Raw genomic sequence first — 16,463 nt, forward strand, 5'->3', positions numbered from 1 at the left:
ACAAATGTGGCAGGCGAATGATTGTCTTTTCAACAGTGGTGCTGCGATATATAAATAACCCTATGGAAGAAGTAACCCCCTACACTTCACATCAGATACAAAAATAAATTCCATGTACACTGTAGTTCTAAATGTAAAAAGCAAGATTATAAAGTTTCTGAAAGATAATATAGGAGAATATCTTCATGACCTTCGGTGTAGGGAAACGCTTTTTATATAGGACACAAAAGGCACTAAAAAAATAAAGGGAAAACACTGATAAATTGGACCACATTAAAATTAAGAAACTCTAATCAAGAAAGAGAAAACGAAAACTCTCAAGAGAGTTCCAAGGCAAGCCATAAGAGTAGGAAAATAGGTTTTAACAGATATAACCAAAAAAGGGCTTGTATCCATAATATATTAAGAACTTAAAAAAAAATTGTCAGATAATTCAAAACAATAAGTAGGATATTAGAACAGGCATCTCACAAAAGAGCACATCAAATGGCCAATAAATATATGAGAAGATATTCAATCACATGAGTAATCAGAGAAATGAAAATGAAAATCACAATGAGATAGCACTACAAGCCCATCAGAAAAACAGAATATCAAGTGTTGGCAAGGATACAGAGCAATGGTATCACTCATATGCTGCTGACAGAAGTGTAAACTGGTAAAAACAACCTTGGAAAAGTTTGCCCTATCTCTCAAATCGAACATATATATACACTACGACCAACAGTGCCACACCAAGGTACATACCCAATGTAAATGTGTACAATGCACACCAATAGACATATAAAAGATTGTTCATAGCACCAATATTCACAATAGCCCCAAACTGAAAAAATACAAATGTCTTTCAACAATAGAATGGATACATGGATTGTGTTATAGTCATACCGTAGACCCATCAATGAAAATAAACAAACTTCTTACACATGCAATTACATGTATGAATCTATCATATATAATGTTGAACAAAAAAGGTTAGACAAAAAAGAATATGTACTATGTGATCCAATTTATGTAATGTTTTAAAAGCCAGGCAGAAATCAATTCGGGTGTTTGGGGATCATGCTTAGGGATCAATTTTCATAAAAGTCAAGACAGTGATTAGCTTTAAGAGAATGAAGGGGCAGTGACTGGGAGTGGGCATGAACAGGGCTTCTGGGACATGGTAATGTTAGACATCTTACAGGTGAAAATTATATGCTTGTTCATTTGGAGATATATCATTAAGCTGTACATTTTTGTTTTGCATACTTGTCTGAATTTATGTTAAATTGTTTCATTAGAAAAATCAAAGGATGGTATGATCAACTAATGTACATATTACAGAATGCTGCTCCAAGGTTCAGGAAGATGAGGACTGATATATGGAGGTTATTAACGACCTTGGAAAGAAACAGTTTAGGGGAATATAGGTGGGGAGAAGCTCAAATAAAGTATGTTGAAGAGAGAATGGGAGGTGAAGAACAGAGGCATGAGTATAGACAACTGTTTGGAAAGACGTTGGTATGAAGGGGAGCAACTGGGTGATAGTTCAAAGGAAATGTAGGATGAAGAGAATATATTTTGTGTTTGTTTGCTTTAAGATGGGAGCTAGTAAAGCACATATTTGGCTGAAAATAACCCAGTCAAGAGGGATAAAAGATACAAGAACAAGAGGAGGTAAGTGTAAGAGTGAAATCCTTGAAAAAAGTGAGAAAGATTTGGAACATAAAGCACACAAATGCACACAGATGTGACCTTTGACACACACAGGATAAAAAAATGAACCTGTAATACTTATAAATAGAACACTGAGAGAAGACATAAGAGGGAAAATAATTCTAATGTGGGAAAAGGAGGAATGGAAGCATGTAATCAGGGAAGGTAGAATGGGAGGGGACATTTGAACTAAGTTTGGCAGGCTGGAAACATTTCAATATGTAGAGGATAAGAAGGAAACATTTTAGGTAGGGATGATTGCATAAACCAAAGTCAATTCTTCAAAGAGAAATGGAATTGGGAAATATGTTTATGAAGTAGCAAGTAGTGAGTGGTCTGCATGCTTATAGCCAATACTTGTGAGTGTGACAGTAGAGTGAGAAGTGAGTCTGGAAATGTAGTTTGAAGCAAATTGTAGATGGCTTGGGAGACTGGTCTTAATCCTATGGGTATTAAGTAGATATTATAGTTTATTCAGCTGGAAAAAAACATATAATTTAGTGTTTCAGATTTTTTTTAAAGAAAGGAACTTTTTCCTAAATAGTAGAATAAAGCTTGAATTAGGGAATGAGAAAGAACAGGGAGATTTGGGCCAGAAAGAGCTTTTAGAAAACTATAACAACACCTGTAGATGATAATGACAGCAGAACTGATTCCCTCTATATTCCCTAGAACATTCCATTTTTGGTGTTGTTTTTACCCAGATCAGAGGATTTAAAAGTATCATTTGATCTTAAAATAGAATTATTTTAGACTCTTTGGGAAATTAGGACATTCAAAAGCATCTGTGTATAGGGGGAGTTTAGAAAGCCACAAACATGCCCAGGGAAAATGCATGCTCAGAAAAGTCTTAAGAAGACCTGAAGCTTTCACTCAGGCTGACCTCTAGACTCAGAGCAAGCCTAGCTGAATGGTGAAGACCAGCACAGCCAAACTGCAAAGACTTGGAGAGTTGGTTGTTTTATTTTGGGGGGGCTTTTTGGTGTTTTTCTTGTTGTTGTTTGTTTCAGCTCCTGGCAAAGAAATCTGTCAAACATCAGCTGACCATGAGCTAATGAAACAGAGACCTCAATGATCACACATGACAAGGAATAGTTTCTAGAGAAATAGTTTGGAAAACTCTTAAAACAAAAGGACCACTACAGCCTTCAACAATAAAAAAGACAGCAAACCTTAAAAAAAATGGGGTATCTGATTTCCACAGTATAACACTTCAATGCTCAATTTTCAACAACAAAAAAAATCACCAGGCATACAAAGAAAGAGGAAAACATGGCTCACTCAGTGAAATAGAATAAATTTACAGGAACCATGCTAATGAAACTATAGACATCAGACTTACTAGACCAAAACTTTAAAACAGCTGTCTTAAATATGTTCAAAATGCTAAGAGAAAACATGGACAAAGAACTAAAGGAAGTCAGGAAAACAAATTGTAAAAGGGAACCAAACTAATTCTGGAGATGAAAACAACTAAAACTAAAATGAAAAATTCCCTAAAGAGAGTTTAGGGAAGATACGGGCAGCAGAACAAAGAATCAGTAAATCTGAAGATAGGAAAACTGAAATTATTGAGTCTGAGAAGCAGAAAGAAAAAAGAATGAAGAATTACCAAATGATCCAACAATTCCATTTCTGAGTATATACCCAAATGCCTTGAAAGTAGGGCCTCAAACAGATACTTGTGCATCAATGTTCATAGCAGCCTTATTCACAATAGCCAATAGGTTGAAACCCTCCCAAATCCATTAACAAATGAATAGATATACAAAGTGTGGTATATATGCACAATGGAATATTATTCACCCTTAAAAAGAAATGAGGGGGCTTCCCTGGTGGCGCAGTGGTTGAGAATCTGCCTGCCAATACAGGGAACACAGGTTCGGGCCCTGGTCTGGGAGGATCCCACATGCTGCGGAGCGACTGGGCCCGTGAGCCACAACTACTGAGTCTGCACATCTGGAGCTTGTGCTCTGTAACAAAAGAGGCCGTGACAGTGAGGGGCCCGCGCACCACGATAAAGAGTGGCCCCTACTCACTGCAACTAGAGAAAGCCCTCACGCAGAAATGAAGAACCAACACAGCCAAAAATAAATAAATAAATAAATAAATTTTTTTTAAAAAAGGAATGAAATTACGATACATGTTACAACATGGATGAAACTTGAAAACTCTATGCTAAATGAGACAAGCCAGATGAAAGGAGAAATATTATTTGATTCCACTTAATGTGAAGTACCCAGAATAGGCAAACTCAAAGACAAAGTAGAAGAGGTTACCAAGGGTTGCAGGGAGAAGCGAATGGGAGTTATTGTTTAATGGGTAGAGTTTTTGTTTGGGATGATGAAAAAGTTCTGGAAATGAATAGCATTGATGCTGCACAACACTGTGAATGTACTTAGTGTAAATAAATTATACTTTTAAATGGTTAAAATAGCAAATTTTGTGTTATATATATTTACCACAATAAAAAAGTACCCAAAAAAGTAGATGCCTAAGAGAAAAGTACCCAAATACTCACCAGTTCTAGTTTCCATTTTTCAGCCTCACTAGCAGATGCAGCTTTGATAATATCTGCATTGCCATGGGGAAATGATCTCTTGGCAGCTTCATCCACCCTAGAATCTTCACCTGTTGTAATCCAAGAATTCTGTATGTTTCCCTAAAATAAAATGTGAAAGTACTTGCATTCAACCTTTAACTTTAAATCAATATACATACTTTACAAATGGAATACTGATTATTATCTGTGATGAAAGGAATAAGAAAAAGAGCAGATGCTTCTAAATACAAATCAAGAATTATTTTACATTTTCAAGCTATTAGGGTCATATTCCAAACAAGTGTTACAAAGTCACATTCCTACAGGTACAGGCAATAACGTAAATGAGCAAAGAGGGCTGGATATCAGTATATTGAACAAATGAACTTATCTCTTACTTCTTTGAAGACATATACTCTTGAAACACATAAACCTCTCTTGGTTTGTTTTTCATTTTCCACATTTCATAAAGGCATGACTAATAATAATAATAATACATATGATGTTTATGTTTACTATGTGCCAGACACTGTTTTATGTCTTCCACATATATTAACACATTTAATCATTACAACAATCCTGAGAGAAGTTTCACTGTTATCTCCATTTTATAGATGGGGAAACTGAGTCACACAGAGTAACTGCTAAAAGTCACAGAGGTAGAAAGTGGCTAATAGGTGGCAGAGCTAGGATCTGAATCCTGGCATTCTAGCTCCAGAGTCCTAAACCACTATGCTCTTCTGCCTTTTCAGAAAATTATTTCTCTTCAATAAGAAAAACAGTGCATGGTGATAAACAGAACTGACATGCAGCCTGAACGTCAAGGATTCAGAAAGTAATGGTAGGGACCATGACAGAGCAACCAAAGGAAGTAGTCGCTACTCAGTTTCAGTCAATTGCTGCCATGTGTGAATACCAACTCACATTACCAAAAAATCTTTTGATTTTTAAAAAGATGAGGCAGATATCTGGCTCTTCAACTGAAACAGTGTTAAATATTGAGTCAGTTTTTCAAACAAACAAAACATGCCTACAGACTGAATTTGGTGAACCCACTGTCAGCTTGAGAACTTCGGCATTCTTTCAACATTCAATGAAATAAGCAGCCCAAAGAACTGGGTGATTTATGTGTGAATCAAGAACTAAAATACTTATATCAATTTATTCAACAAGTAATTATTGAACTCCTGCTAAGGACCAAGGGACACATTAGTATTAATAAGAAAGGACATGTCCCCAAACATAGAACTATACTGCAGTGTCATATGTTAGAATGTAGTAAACTGCATTCCTCCAAAGTAGTATTCTGAGATTCTATTCTATATTCTTTGGGAAGTTCAGTTTAATGGAAACTTCTGTGTAGTACCTACTATGTTCAGGCACTGTGCTAAAAGCTTGGGGAGGGGGATAAAAATGAGCAAGACCAATATTATTCTCAAGGAGTTTACAGGCTAATGAAGAAGAGAAACACCCAAGCAGATAATTTCAATTTAACAAGGCAAGTGCTAGAACAGAGGTGTGCATGGGGGACTATGCCAGAACAGAAAAGGGATACTAAGAGCAACTGGAGAGTCAAGGAAAGTTTTCTGGAGAAGTTTTGACACTGGTATGATATCTGAAGGGTGAAAAAGAGTAAGCTAGATGGGAAGGGCATGGCAAGAAGAGAGAACATCATGAGAAAACTCACAGAGGCGTGAAACAGCTTGGTGCCTGCCAGAGACCTTTAGGCAATTCAGCATTACTAAAGATTGAAGCACAAGGCAATGAATGTCAGAAGATGAAGCTCTGACTGTTCACAACAGCCAAAATATGGAAACAACCTAAATGTCCATCGACAGATGAATGGATAAAGAAGATGTTGTACATATATACAATGGAATACTACTCAGCCATAAAAAAGAATGAAATAATGCTATTTGCAGCAACATGGATGCAACTAGAGACTATCATACTAAGTAAAGTAAGTCAGAAAGAGAAAGACAAATACCATATGATATCACTTATATATGGAATCTAAAATATGGCACAAGTGAAGCTATCTACAAAACAGAAACAGACTCACAGACAGAGAACAGACTGGTGGTTACCAAGGGGGAGGAGGGAGGGAGAGGGATGGACTGGGACTCTGGGGTTGGTATATGCAAACTATTACATTTAGAATAGATAAATAACAAGGTTCTAACGTATAGCACAGGGAACTATATTCAATATCCTGTGATAAACCATAATGAAAAAGAATATAAAAAAGAATGTCTGTCATGTGTATAACTGAGTCACTTTGTGTACAGCAGAGATTGGCACAGCATTGTAAATCAACTATACTTCAACAAAAAAAATTAAAAAACAGGGCCTCCCTGGTGGCGCAGTGGTTGGGAGTCCGCCTGCCGATGCAGGGGATACGAGTTCGTGCCCCGGTCTGGGAGGATCCCATATGCCGCGGAGCGGCTGGGCCCGTGAGCCATGGCTGCTGGGCCTGCGCGTCCGGAGCCTGTGCTCCGCAGCGGGAGAGGCCACAACAGTGAGAGGCCCGCGTACCACAAAAAAAAAAAAAAAAAAAAAAAAATTAAAAAACAAAAAAAGGAAGAAGCTAGAGAGTTAAATAAGGGTCTGAAAAGTAAAGCATGCAATGCTAATAAGCTTAAACTTGATTCTGTAGGTAGGGAAAAAATCACCCAAGATGTGATTGCATTCAAAATAGTCTTGCAGAGAAATGAAGGAGGCTGGTACTAATTTCCTATGGAGAAACTGGAGACAGTATGTAGACTATAGATCACTGACTTACGATATAAAATATTGTTATTCTTTGGAAAGAAGTGCTAATCTAATTGACACTTTGTTCTTTCACAGATAGCTTTTAAAAACCTCGAATGGGGCTTCCCTGGTGGCGCAGTGGTTGGGAGTCCGCCTGCCGGTGCAGGGGGGTGTGGGTTTGTGCCCCGGTCCAGGAGGATCCCACGTGCCGCAGAGCGGCTGGGCCCGTGAGCCATAGCCGCTGAGCCTGCGCATCCGGAGCCTGTGCTCCGCAACGGGAGAGGCCGCAGCAATGAGAGACCCGCGTAATGCAAAAAAAAAAAAAAAAAAAAAAAACTCCAATGATATTTGACCAAGATTTCAAAAATCAAATTACATTTACATCCCTGAAGATCACTGAAAATCTTTGATTTCTTAACTGAGGGGAGGGGTTGGAATGGATGGGGATGAGAAGAGACATGGAAAGAAATGGCTCAGAAATTTTCTACTTAAAAAAAAAATCTGCTAGGTCTTTGATTGACCACACATGCCAAAATTTCTAATAAAAAGCATATTTTAATATAATTTTTTGAACTCTCAAGAAAAGCCCCTTAAGAAGGAAAAATGATGAAAAATGAATATAGAAATGAAGTACTCTTTGAATGGTTTTAGTTTTTTAGAAATAATCTGCTTTCTTCTTCAACTGCTAGGTCATAAACTAGGCTAAAAGCTAAAAGTCATGTAGGCTGCCATCCAAGACCCAGTCCATGGCAAACGAAGATGGTTTGGTTCAATATTGACAAGCTATACTTAATCTAGGCAGAAAGGCAGTATAATTCGAGGCCAGGTAGATGGATTTGTGGAGTCACATAGTCCTTTGTTTGAGTCCCAGCTTTGTGACATTAGACCAGTTACTTTGGTTACTTAACTGCTGTGTACCTTAATTTAATCACCTGAAAATAGACATAAAAACACCTGCCTTGTGTGGCTATCATAAAATTGAAATAATATAATGTAAAGAAAGTACTTGATACAGTACCTGTCATATCATAGCCATGTAGTCATCAATAAATACTAATTATTACTATATAACTATTTCAATTGTTTTTCCAAAGAAAGCATTAAGAAACTTTGAAAATATATATTCAAATCTGCCAACAGCTTTTACTATCAACATGGTAATAGGCTCATTAAAAAGAGTGCAGAAAAAAAAGAAGATAATATCTCTTGATCTGTTTATATTCAAGATATTCTAAATAGTTTCATTTACCTCAAAACTCTCAATACAACACCATGCATAGGTTGCTGAAATGCCTCAATTCACCTACACAAGTAAAAAGTGGGGGGTAACAATTCTGTAACAACAAAATAACACAGAAGACTAACATTAAAATAGATATCAAGGTCACCTGACACATCTGCAACAACCGTTTCAATATTAGCACTATGTTTTAGCTCATGTGAACGTTTAAACAAAAACCTCTCTACAACTTTATCCTTTCTACAGTCTGTATATCTGTAGCTTTCTTTAGCAAGTTTCCTTTGTTCACATGGCAAAGCACGTGAGCGTTTACCATCATTTCCTTCCCCTTTTGCATTACTCACTTCTCTTGCCCTCTGATTCACTTCTCTGCCTAATTTCCTTTCTTATTTCACTTCCCCATCTTCCACTTCTTTCCACTGTATAAATATTGAAGACTGAATAACTGAGTCACTGTTCGCTGCATATTTGGAGGAAAATCAAAATAATATACTTATTTTAAAAATGAACTTACTTTTAAGTACTTTCTATATGGCTATATCATTTTCAAATTGACACCAAAATAATAAGAAACTAAGATGAAATTTTTAAGTACTAATATTAATAATATAATAATATAAGCTGTGATTAACTACATCCTATAGCAAAAGAGTAAAAAACATTTTTCAGGCAGAAGTATCTCTGACAATTCATAAAGAGATATTAAGCTTAAACATTATTTAAATATCATAATAAAAGTTTTATGTCACAGAATTATAGAGATCATCTAATTCTCTGTTCCTCAAAATGTGGTCCACTGTGGTCCACTAGACTCACTTAGGCAGCTTGCTAATAATTCATATTTTTAACTCAAAGACTTAGCCCAGACCAACTGAATCAGACTCTCAGAGAATGAAGCCCAGGATCTGCACTGTCAGCAAATATCCCAAGTGACTGCCATTCACATTAAAGATTAAGAACTGCTAATATTGGTGAATTTCTCAAATGCCAATAAATAAACAGAGGACTCATGAGGTTTCATGCTTGAAAGTCCCATAAAATTACTTGTTCAACACCCAGCTTGTTAGGGACAATGGGAAGATTAACATTTTGAATCTTGGACCCTCAGGTCAGTGTTCTTCCTGCTACACCATGCTAACTAGACTTATTGGAACTCAAAGTTCAAAGAAAATTTAGAGAAATACAACAGAAATCTAAGCTACAGTTCTGAATAGTTGCTGGATTTAACCAAGTCCTTCCTATATTACATACTTCTTGCTTTCAGACCTGCTCTTTCCATATGGAAAAAACATAAATGGTATGCTCGGAAAGGAAACCGGAGTGGATATTAGGCATCACTACATCATTTCATTTAAGGATTCATTCCACCAATAAATTAAAATAGTGAATTTTAATTTTTGAGGCCCCAAGTGAATGCCAGCATAGCACTTCTGCCAAACTGCCAGAAAAAAAATCTAAGCAGTTAAGAAGGCAGGGGGAAAGGGTAGGAGGCAACATTCAAACTATGTATTTTAGTTTAATTGTTTAAATAAATGCTTACAGATGCATCCAGAAGTGTTTGTTCCCTCATTGCTTCCTCTTGTCTTTGAGATTTCAGCTCTTGTTGGAGCCTTTCATTTTCAAGCACAATTACTTGTACCCTATTTTTCATTCCAGAGAGTTCCTCCTATAAAAAACAGAAACAAATACCAAATACATTAAGCATTTTTTTCTTTTATTTTAAGAAATGCCACTTGTGGACTGCATACATTAAGCAATTTTAAGTAGTGCTTTTTTTGTTGATTACTAGATGATCCAATATGATATAAAGCATGGAAGACTGATGCTGTCTATCCATTTTCAGAAATATTATAATTACATCTAGACAAGGAAAGAAACTCAAGCATTAGCTAACAAAGAGAAGGCTGGGGGAAGATAGTAGAGGACCTGCTAATGGCCATATCACAGGACTGTGTGGTTTCTGACAATTTTTTGCAGGCTTACAGAAATGCTTTAATTAAAGGGTTTATCTAAAAGACTTTTAAGAATGAGGTAGACTGCTGAAAAATAAGGTAAGATATATTATTATTCTTGCTCAAATGCCAATAACTTGTTGAAAATTGACAGAGGACTACATAGATAATAGAGGACACTGAGATAGAAAGGCAAGGAAAGTTACAATGAATATCTATGAACTGCTAGCCAGATGGAAGGAAATTATGAGTGAAATAGTTTGGTGGAGAGTTCTTAAAGAGTGTTTCCTTGGCCGTGCAGGGCATAATATAAAGAATTACCAGTATATAGCAATTAGAAAAGCTATCAAGTTGCATCTCACCCTGAAAAAATGTGAAAAATATTGATATATTGATGGTACAATACTTAACTTAATCTTCATTACCAGTATAATTGTGCAATCATTTTTTATTATACTGGTTGTGTAAAAAACTATTGCACAATATATGAAAATTCCATTCAATTATTTTATTCAGAAAAAAAATCAAAGCTGTAATTGAAAACTGTACTTAAACAAACATTGCATACTTCCAGTTGTTGGTCTGACATATAAGCAGCTTGGAAGACATCACTGCCATCTTCACAATAAGAAAAAAAGCTGAACAAACTAAAAAATCAACGACTCTTCTTAGATCCATCAGAGAATTAAGGTCACAGGGAAAACTATTATCCCTCAAAATGGACAGACACACAGGCACTCCTGAGAACCACAACCTACCAGAGCAGAAACTTCTGGGGGGACCAGTGCCAGGGTAGAAAAATATATCAATAAAGTAATTGATGAAATGCTGGAAGCTTAGTGTAGACCAGTTTGAATTAAAAACTCCAGGAGAACCCAGTCTCTGGGGAGAAGGTGTCTCCTACACTTTTATAGGACACTACCAGGTTCTTACAGCAAAGACTAGAGAAAACTTCCCTCCTGCTTCCTCCAGTAGGAGAAGAAAAGTAACCAAAAAGCATTCTGTTCTTTTTAACCAGGCCTGCCTCAAGAGAAACTATCTTACCAGAGCCTAAAAAACATTTTATTTTTTCAGAACCAAAGTGAACTGGGGGAAGGGAAAAAAACCAACTCCAGCTTCTTAGCCTTGCCATCTCACTTAAGGGGAGGGGGAGACTGAGAAACACTTGTGAAGGACATAGCCAAGGGGCACAGGGTCACTAAAAGACTGAGAACTAATCATAGGACTACAAAATGCTCCCCATACTCCCATACCCTACCACCACATCAAAAGGGCTCTTATATCATAACAAGTGAATACACTAAAATAACTGCAAATCTCAGAATGTATTTAAGAAGAATTCTCGAGGGAAGCCCAGAGACAACAGCGGAGACAAAAACCAGGACACTAGAGGAAATTTTAGCCTCTGACACCTATACTAACAGCAAACAGTAAACACAGTCTAACTCCTACAACAAACAAAAAACCTCACATTAAATGCATATTTCCCCCAGTTCCTTTTACTCAGTACATCATGTCCAGTATTCAACAAAAAATTAGAAGGCATACTAAAAGACTTAAAACACAGATGCAAGAGACTAAGCAAGCATAGAACCAGACTTGGATATAGCAGAGATGTTGGAATTATCAGATGGAGAGCTTAAAGTAATTATGATTAACATGCTAAAGGGTCAAATGGAAAAAGTTGTCTACATGAAAGAACAGATGGGTAATGGAAACTAAGAAAAAGATCAAAATGCTGGAAATCAAAAACATTGTAGTAGAAATGAAGATTGACTTTGATGGGCTCATTAATAGACTGGACACAACTTTTTTTTTTTCCCCCTATTTTTTTGGTCATGCCACGTGGCATGAAGGATCTTAGTTCCCCAACCAGGGATCGAACTTGCACCCCCTGCAGTGGAAGCACGGAGTCTTAATCACTGGACCACCAAGGAAGTCCCTAGGCTGGACACAACCAAGGAAAGAATCAGTGAGCTTGAAGAACTGTCAACAGAAACTTCTCAAACTGAAATGCAAAGAAGAAAAAGAATGAAAAAGACAGAAGAGAATATCCAAGAATTGTGGAATAATAATAAAAGGAAAAGAAATATGTGAAGCAATAATTACTGAGAATTTCCCAAAATTAATTATAAGCACCAAACCACAGATCCAAGAAGCTCAGAGAACACTGAGCAAGATAAAACTAAAAAATCCACACCCAGGAATAGCATATTCAAACTGCAGAAAATCAAAGACAAAGAGAAATTCTTTAAAGAAGTCAGAGAAAAAAATACCCTTACCTATCAAGAAGCAATGATGAGAATTATATCAGCTACTCTTCAGAAACTATGCAAGCATGGATAGAATGCAATGGAATATTTAAAGTTTTGAAAGATAAAAACACCACCAACCTAGAATTCTGCATTCAGTGATACCAACCTTCAAAAGTGAGGGAAAAATAAAGACTTTCTCAGATAACCAAAAATTAGGAAATTTGTCTCTGGTAGACCTGCCTTGCAAGGAATGTTACAAGAAGCTCTTCAGAAAGTAGGAAATTTATTTAGGTTATAAACTCAGATCTACATAAAGAAAGAAAGAGCATTCGAGAAGGCATATATGAAGATAAAGTAAAATCTTTTATTTTTCTTAATGTTAATTGATCTAACAGGTAACAGTTTGTTCAGTATCATATTAGCAATAGTGTATGTAGTGATCATAGCTTATGGATAATTGAAATGAATGACAGCAATGCATAAGGGTCAGGAGGGAGGAACTGGTAACCCTGTTATAAGGAACTTTCCCAACCCCTGAAGTGCTCATTGAAAGTAGACTTAGATTAGTGGTAAATGTAACTGCAAACTCAAGGACAACTACTTATAAAAGTTAAAAAAAAAAGAAGTTCAATTGATATGCTAAGAGAGGAGAAAATGCAATCATATAACATGGTCACTCAAAACCAGAGATGGCAGACAAAACAAGTGGAGGACAAAAAAAAGAAATAAAGAACAAGGGCAATGAATAGAAAACAGTAACAAATATGGTAGGTATGATAGATATCTAACTATATCAATAATCACATTAAACATCCATGATCTGACTATACCAATGAAAAGACCGACTGTCAGAAAAAATAAGACCCAAGTACATGTTGTCTACAAGATGCCTACTTTAAACCTAAAGACACAGATACTTTAAAAGTAAAGGGATGGAGAAAGACATACTATGCTAACATAAATCAAAAGAAAGCTGGAGTAGCTGTATTAATTTCAGACAAAGCAGACTTCATACTAAGGAAAAAAATATCAGGGATAATAAAGAGGCATGACATATTGATAAACAGGTCAATTTTCTAAGAAGTCATAATAATCCTAATGTGTGTGTGCCTAACAACAGAGCATCAAAATGCATAAGGCAAAAACTGATAGAACTGTAAGGAGAAACAGATGTATCTACTATTTCAGTTGGAGATTTCAATATCCCTCTATCAGTAATTGACAGATCTGGCAGACTGGCAAAATATCAGTATGGACATAGTTGAACTGAATGGCACCATTAATCAACTGGATCTAATTGACATTTATATACTACTGCATACAACAACAACAAAATACACATTCTTCTCAAGCTAACACAGAACATTCACCAAGACATACCATATTCTGTGGCCTAAAACCATATGTTAACAAATTAAAAAGAATACAAATCACAAAAAGTATGTTATCAGACTATAATGGAATTAAACTAGAAATCAATAACAGAAAGACAGCTGGAACACTCCCAATATATGTGGTGGTTAAACAACACTTTCTAAATATATACGGGTCAAGGACAAAATCTTAAGAAATAAACTGAAAATATTTTGAACTTAACAAAAATGAAAATACAAATCGAAATTTGTGAGATGCAACTAAATCAGGGAAAAATATTAGAAAAGAATAAAGATTTCAAATCAATACTCTCAGGAAACTAAAATGAACAAACAACAACAACAAAAAACCCAAATTAAATCCACAGTAAGCAGAAGAAAAGATAAAAATAATTAGGGTAGAGATAAATGAAATTAAAAACAGGAAATCAACAGAGAAAAGCAACAAAGCCAAAAGCTTGGTCATTGAAATGATCAATGAAATTGATTAGACTCTAGCCAGGCTAACTAAGAAAAAAAGAGAGAAGACACAGATTACTAATATCAGAAATGATACCACTACAGATCCTATGGACATTAAAAGGATAATAAAGGAATATTATGAACAACTGTATATCCATAATTTGATAACCTGGAGAAAATGAACCAATCCCTTGAAAGACACAATCTACCAAATCACAAAAGGAGAAACAGTTAACCTGAATAGGCCTACATCTATTAAAGAAATTGAATAAATAATTAACAATCTTTCAAAACAGAAAGCACCAGGCCCAACATTGGTTCACTGGTGAATTCTGTTAAACATTTAAGGAACAAATGAAACCAATTCTGTAAAATATCTTCTATAAAATACCAGAGGAAATACTTCCTAACTTATTCTATGAAGTCAGCATTAACCTACTATGCAAACCGGGTGAAGACACTATAGGAATGAAAAACTACAGACCAAAATATTTCATGAATACAGATGCAAAAATTCTCATCAAAATATTAGTGAATCAAATCCCACAATGTATCAAAGTAATTACAACAGGACCAAATTGAATTTAATCTACCTATGCAAGTCTGGCTCAATATTTCAAAATCAAATAACATAATTCAACAAGTTAGAAAAAAAAATCATAGGATCATGTTAATAGATGCAAAAAAAGCAAGTAACAAAATCCAGGAGCCATTCAAGATAAAAACCTCAGTGAACTAGGAATAAAGGAAATACATCTTCAGTTTAATAAAGAACATCTACAAATAACTCATAGCTAACATTGTACTTCACGGTGAGACAATAGATGGCTTCCTACCAAGATCAAGAATAAGACAATGATGTCGCCTCTCATCATTCTTATTTAACATCATATTAGAAGTCCTAGCTAATACAATAAGGCAAGAAAAGAAAAAAGCTATACAAGAAGAAAATTTTTAAAAAGACAGCTGTATTTGTCACAGATGACATTATTGTCTATGAAGAAAACCTCAAAGAATCAAAAAAAACTGCTAAAATAAGTGATTATAGCAAGGTTGCAGATTACAACGTTAATATACAAAAGTCAATTGTTTTCTTACATATTAGTAATGAGTAATTGGTATTTGAAATTAAAAACACAATACCATTTACATTAACACTGAAAAAAATGAAATACTCAGGTATAAACTACACAAAATATGTATAAGATCTATAAGAATAAAACTGCAAAACTCTGATGAAGACATCAAGGAATATCTAAATAAATGGAGAGATATTCCATGTACGTGGAGAGGAAGATTCAATATTGTCAAAATATCACCTCCTCCTAACTTGATAGATTTCAATACAATCTCAATCAAAATTCCAGCATGTTACTTTGTAGATATTTACAAACTGATTTTAGAGTTTATATAAAGAGGCAAAAGACCCAGAACAGCCAACATGATATTGAAGGAAAAGAACGAAATTGGAAGATTGACACTGCTAGACCTCAAGACTTACTCTAAAGCTCCAATAATCAAGGCAGTGTAGGACTTCCCTGGTGGCGCAGTGGTTAAGAATCCACCCGCCAATGAAGGGGACACGGGTTCGAGCCCTGGTCTGGGAAGATGCCACATGCCACGGAGCAACTAAGCCAGTGCGCCACAACTACTGAGCCTGCACTCTAGAGCTCGTGAGCCACAACTACTGAGCCTGTGTGCTACAACTACTGAAGCCTGCATGCCTAGAGCCCGTGCTCTGCAACAAGAGAAGCCACTGCAATGAGAAGCCCGCACACCTCAATGAAGAGTAGCCCCTGCTTGCTGCAACTAGAGAAAGCCCATGCGCAGCAAAGAAGGCCCAATGCAGCCAAAAATAAATAAATGAAAAATTAAAAATTTTTTTAAAAAGACAGTATGGTATTTGTGAAAGAACTGACCAATAGATCAATGAAGCAGAATGGTGAGCCCAGAAATAGACTTACACAAGTACAGTTAACTGATCTTTAACGTGGAATAAGGGTAATTCAATATAGATAGTCTTTACAAAAAATGATGCTGAAACAGATAGATATCTATATGGAAAAAAAATTTAAATAAATCTAGACACAGATCTTATACCTTCACAAATATTAACTCAAAATGGAGCACAGATCTAAATGTAAAACACAAAATAATCAAACAGCTAGAAGAAGAATAAGAGAAAATATT

The 16,463-nt window shown here is 35.7% G+C and overlaps 1 protein-coding gene across 1 annotated transcript in view; it reads right to left on the minus strand.

Moving 5' to 3' along the window:
• Positions 1–16,463, minus strand: part of SDCCAG8 (SHH signaling and ciliogenesis regulator SDCCAG8) — a gene marked incomplete at its 5' end in the record, with an annotated part of 265,292 nt that overhangs the window by 221,178 nt on the left and 27,651 nt on the right. Inside the window, 2 exons of the mRNA XM_079726777.1 lie at positions 4,220–4,360; positions 9,772–9,897. Of these exons, the coding sequence (XP_079582903.1) occupies positions 4,220–4,360; positions 9,772–9,897 (267 nt within the window). The remainder of the gene's footprint in view (positions 1–4,219; positions 4,361–9,771; positions 9,898–16,463) is intronic.

This window comes from Hyperoodon ampullatus (genome assembly GCF_949752795.1).
Source record: "Hyperoodon ampullatus genome assembly, chromosome: 2".
NCBI lineage: Eukaryota > Metazoa > Chordata > Mammalia > Artiodactyla > Ziphiidae > Hyperoodon > Hyperoodon ampullatus.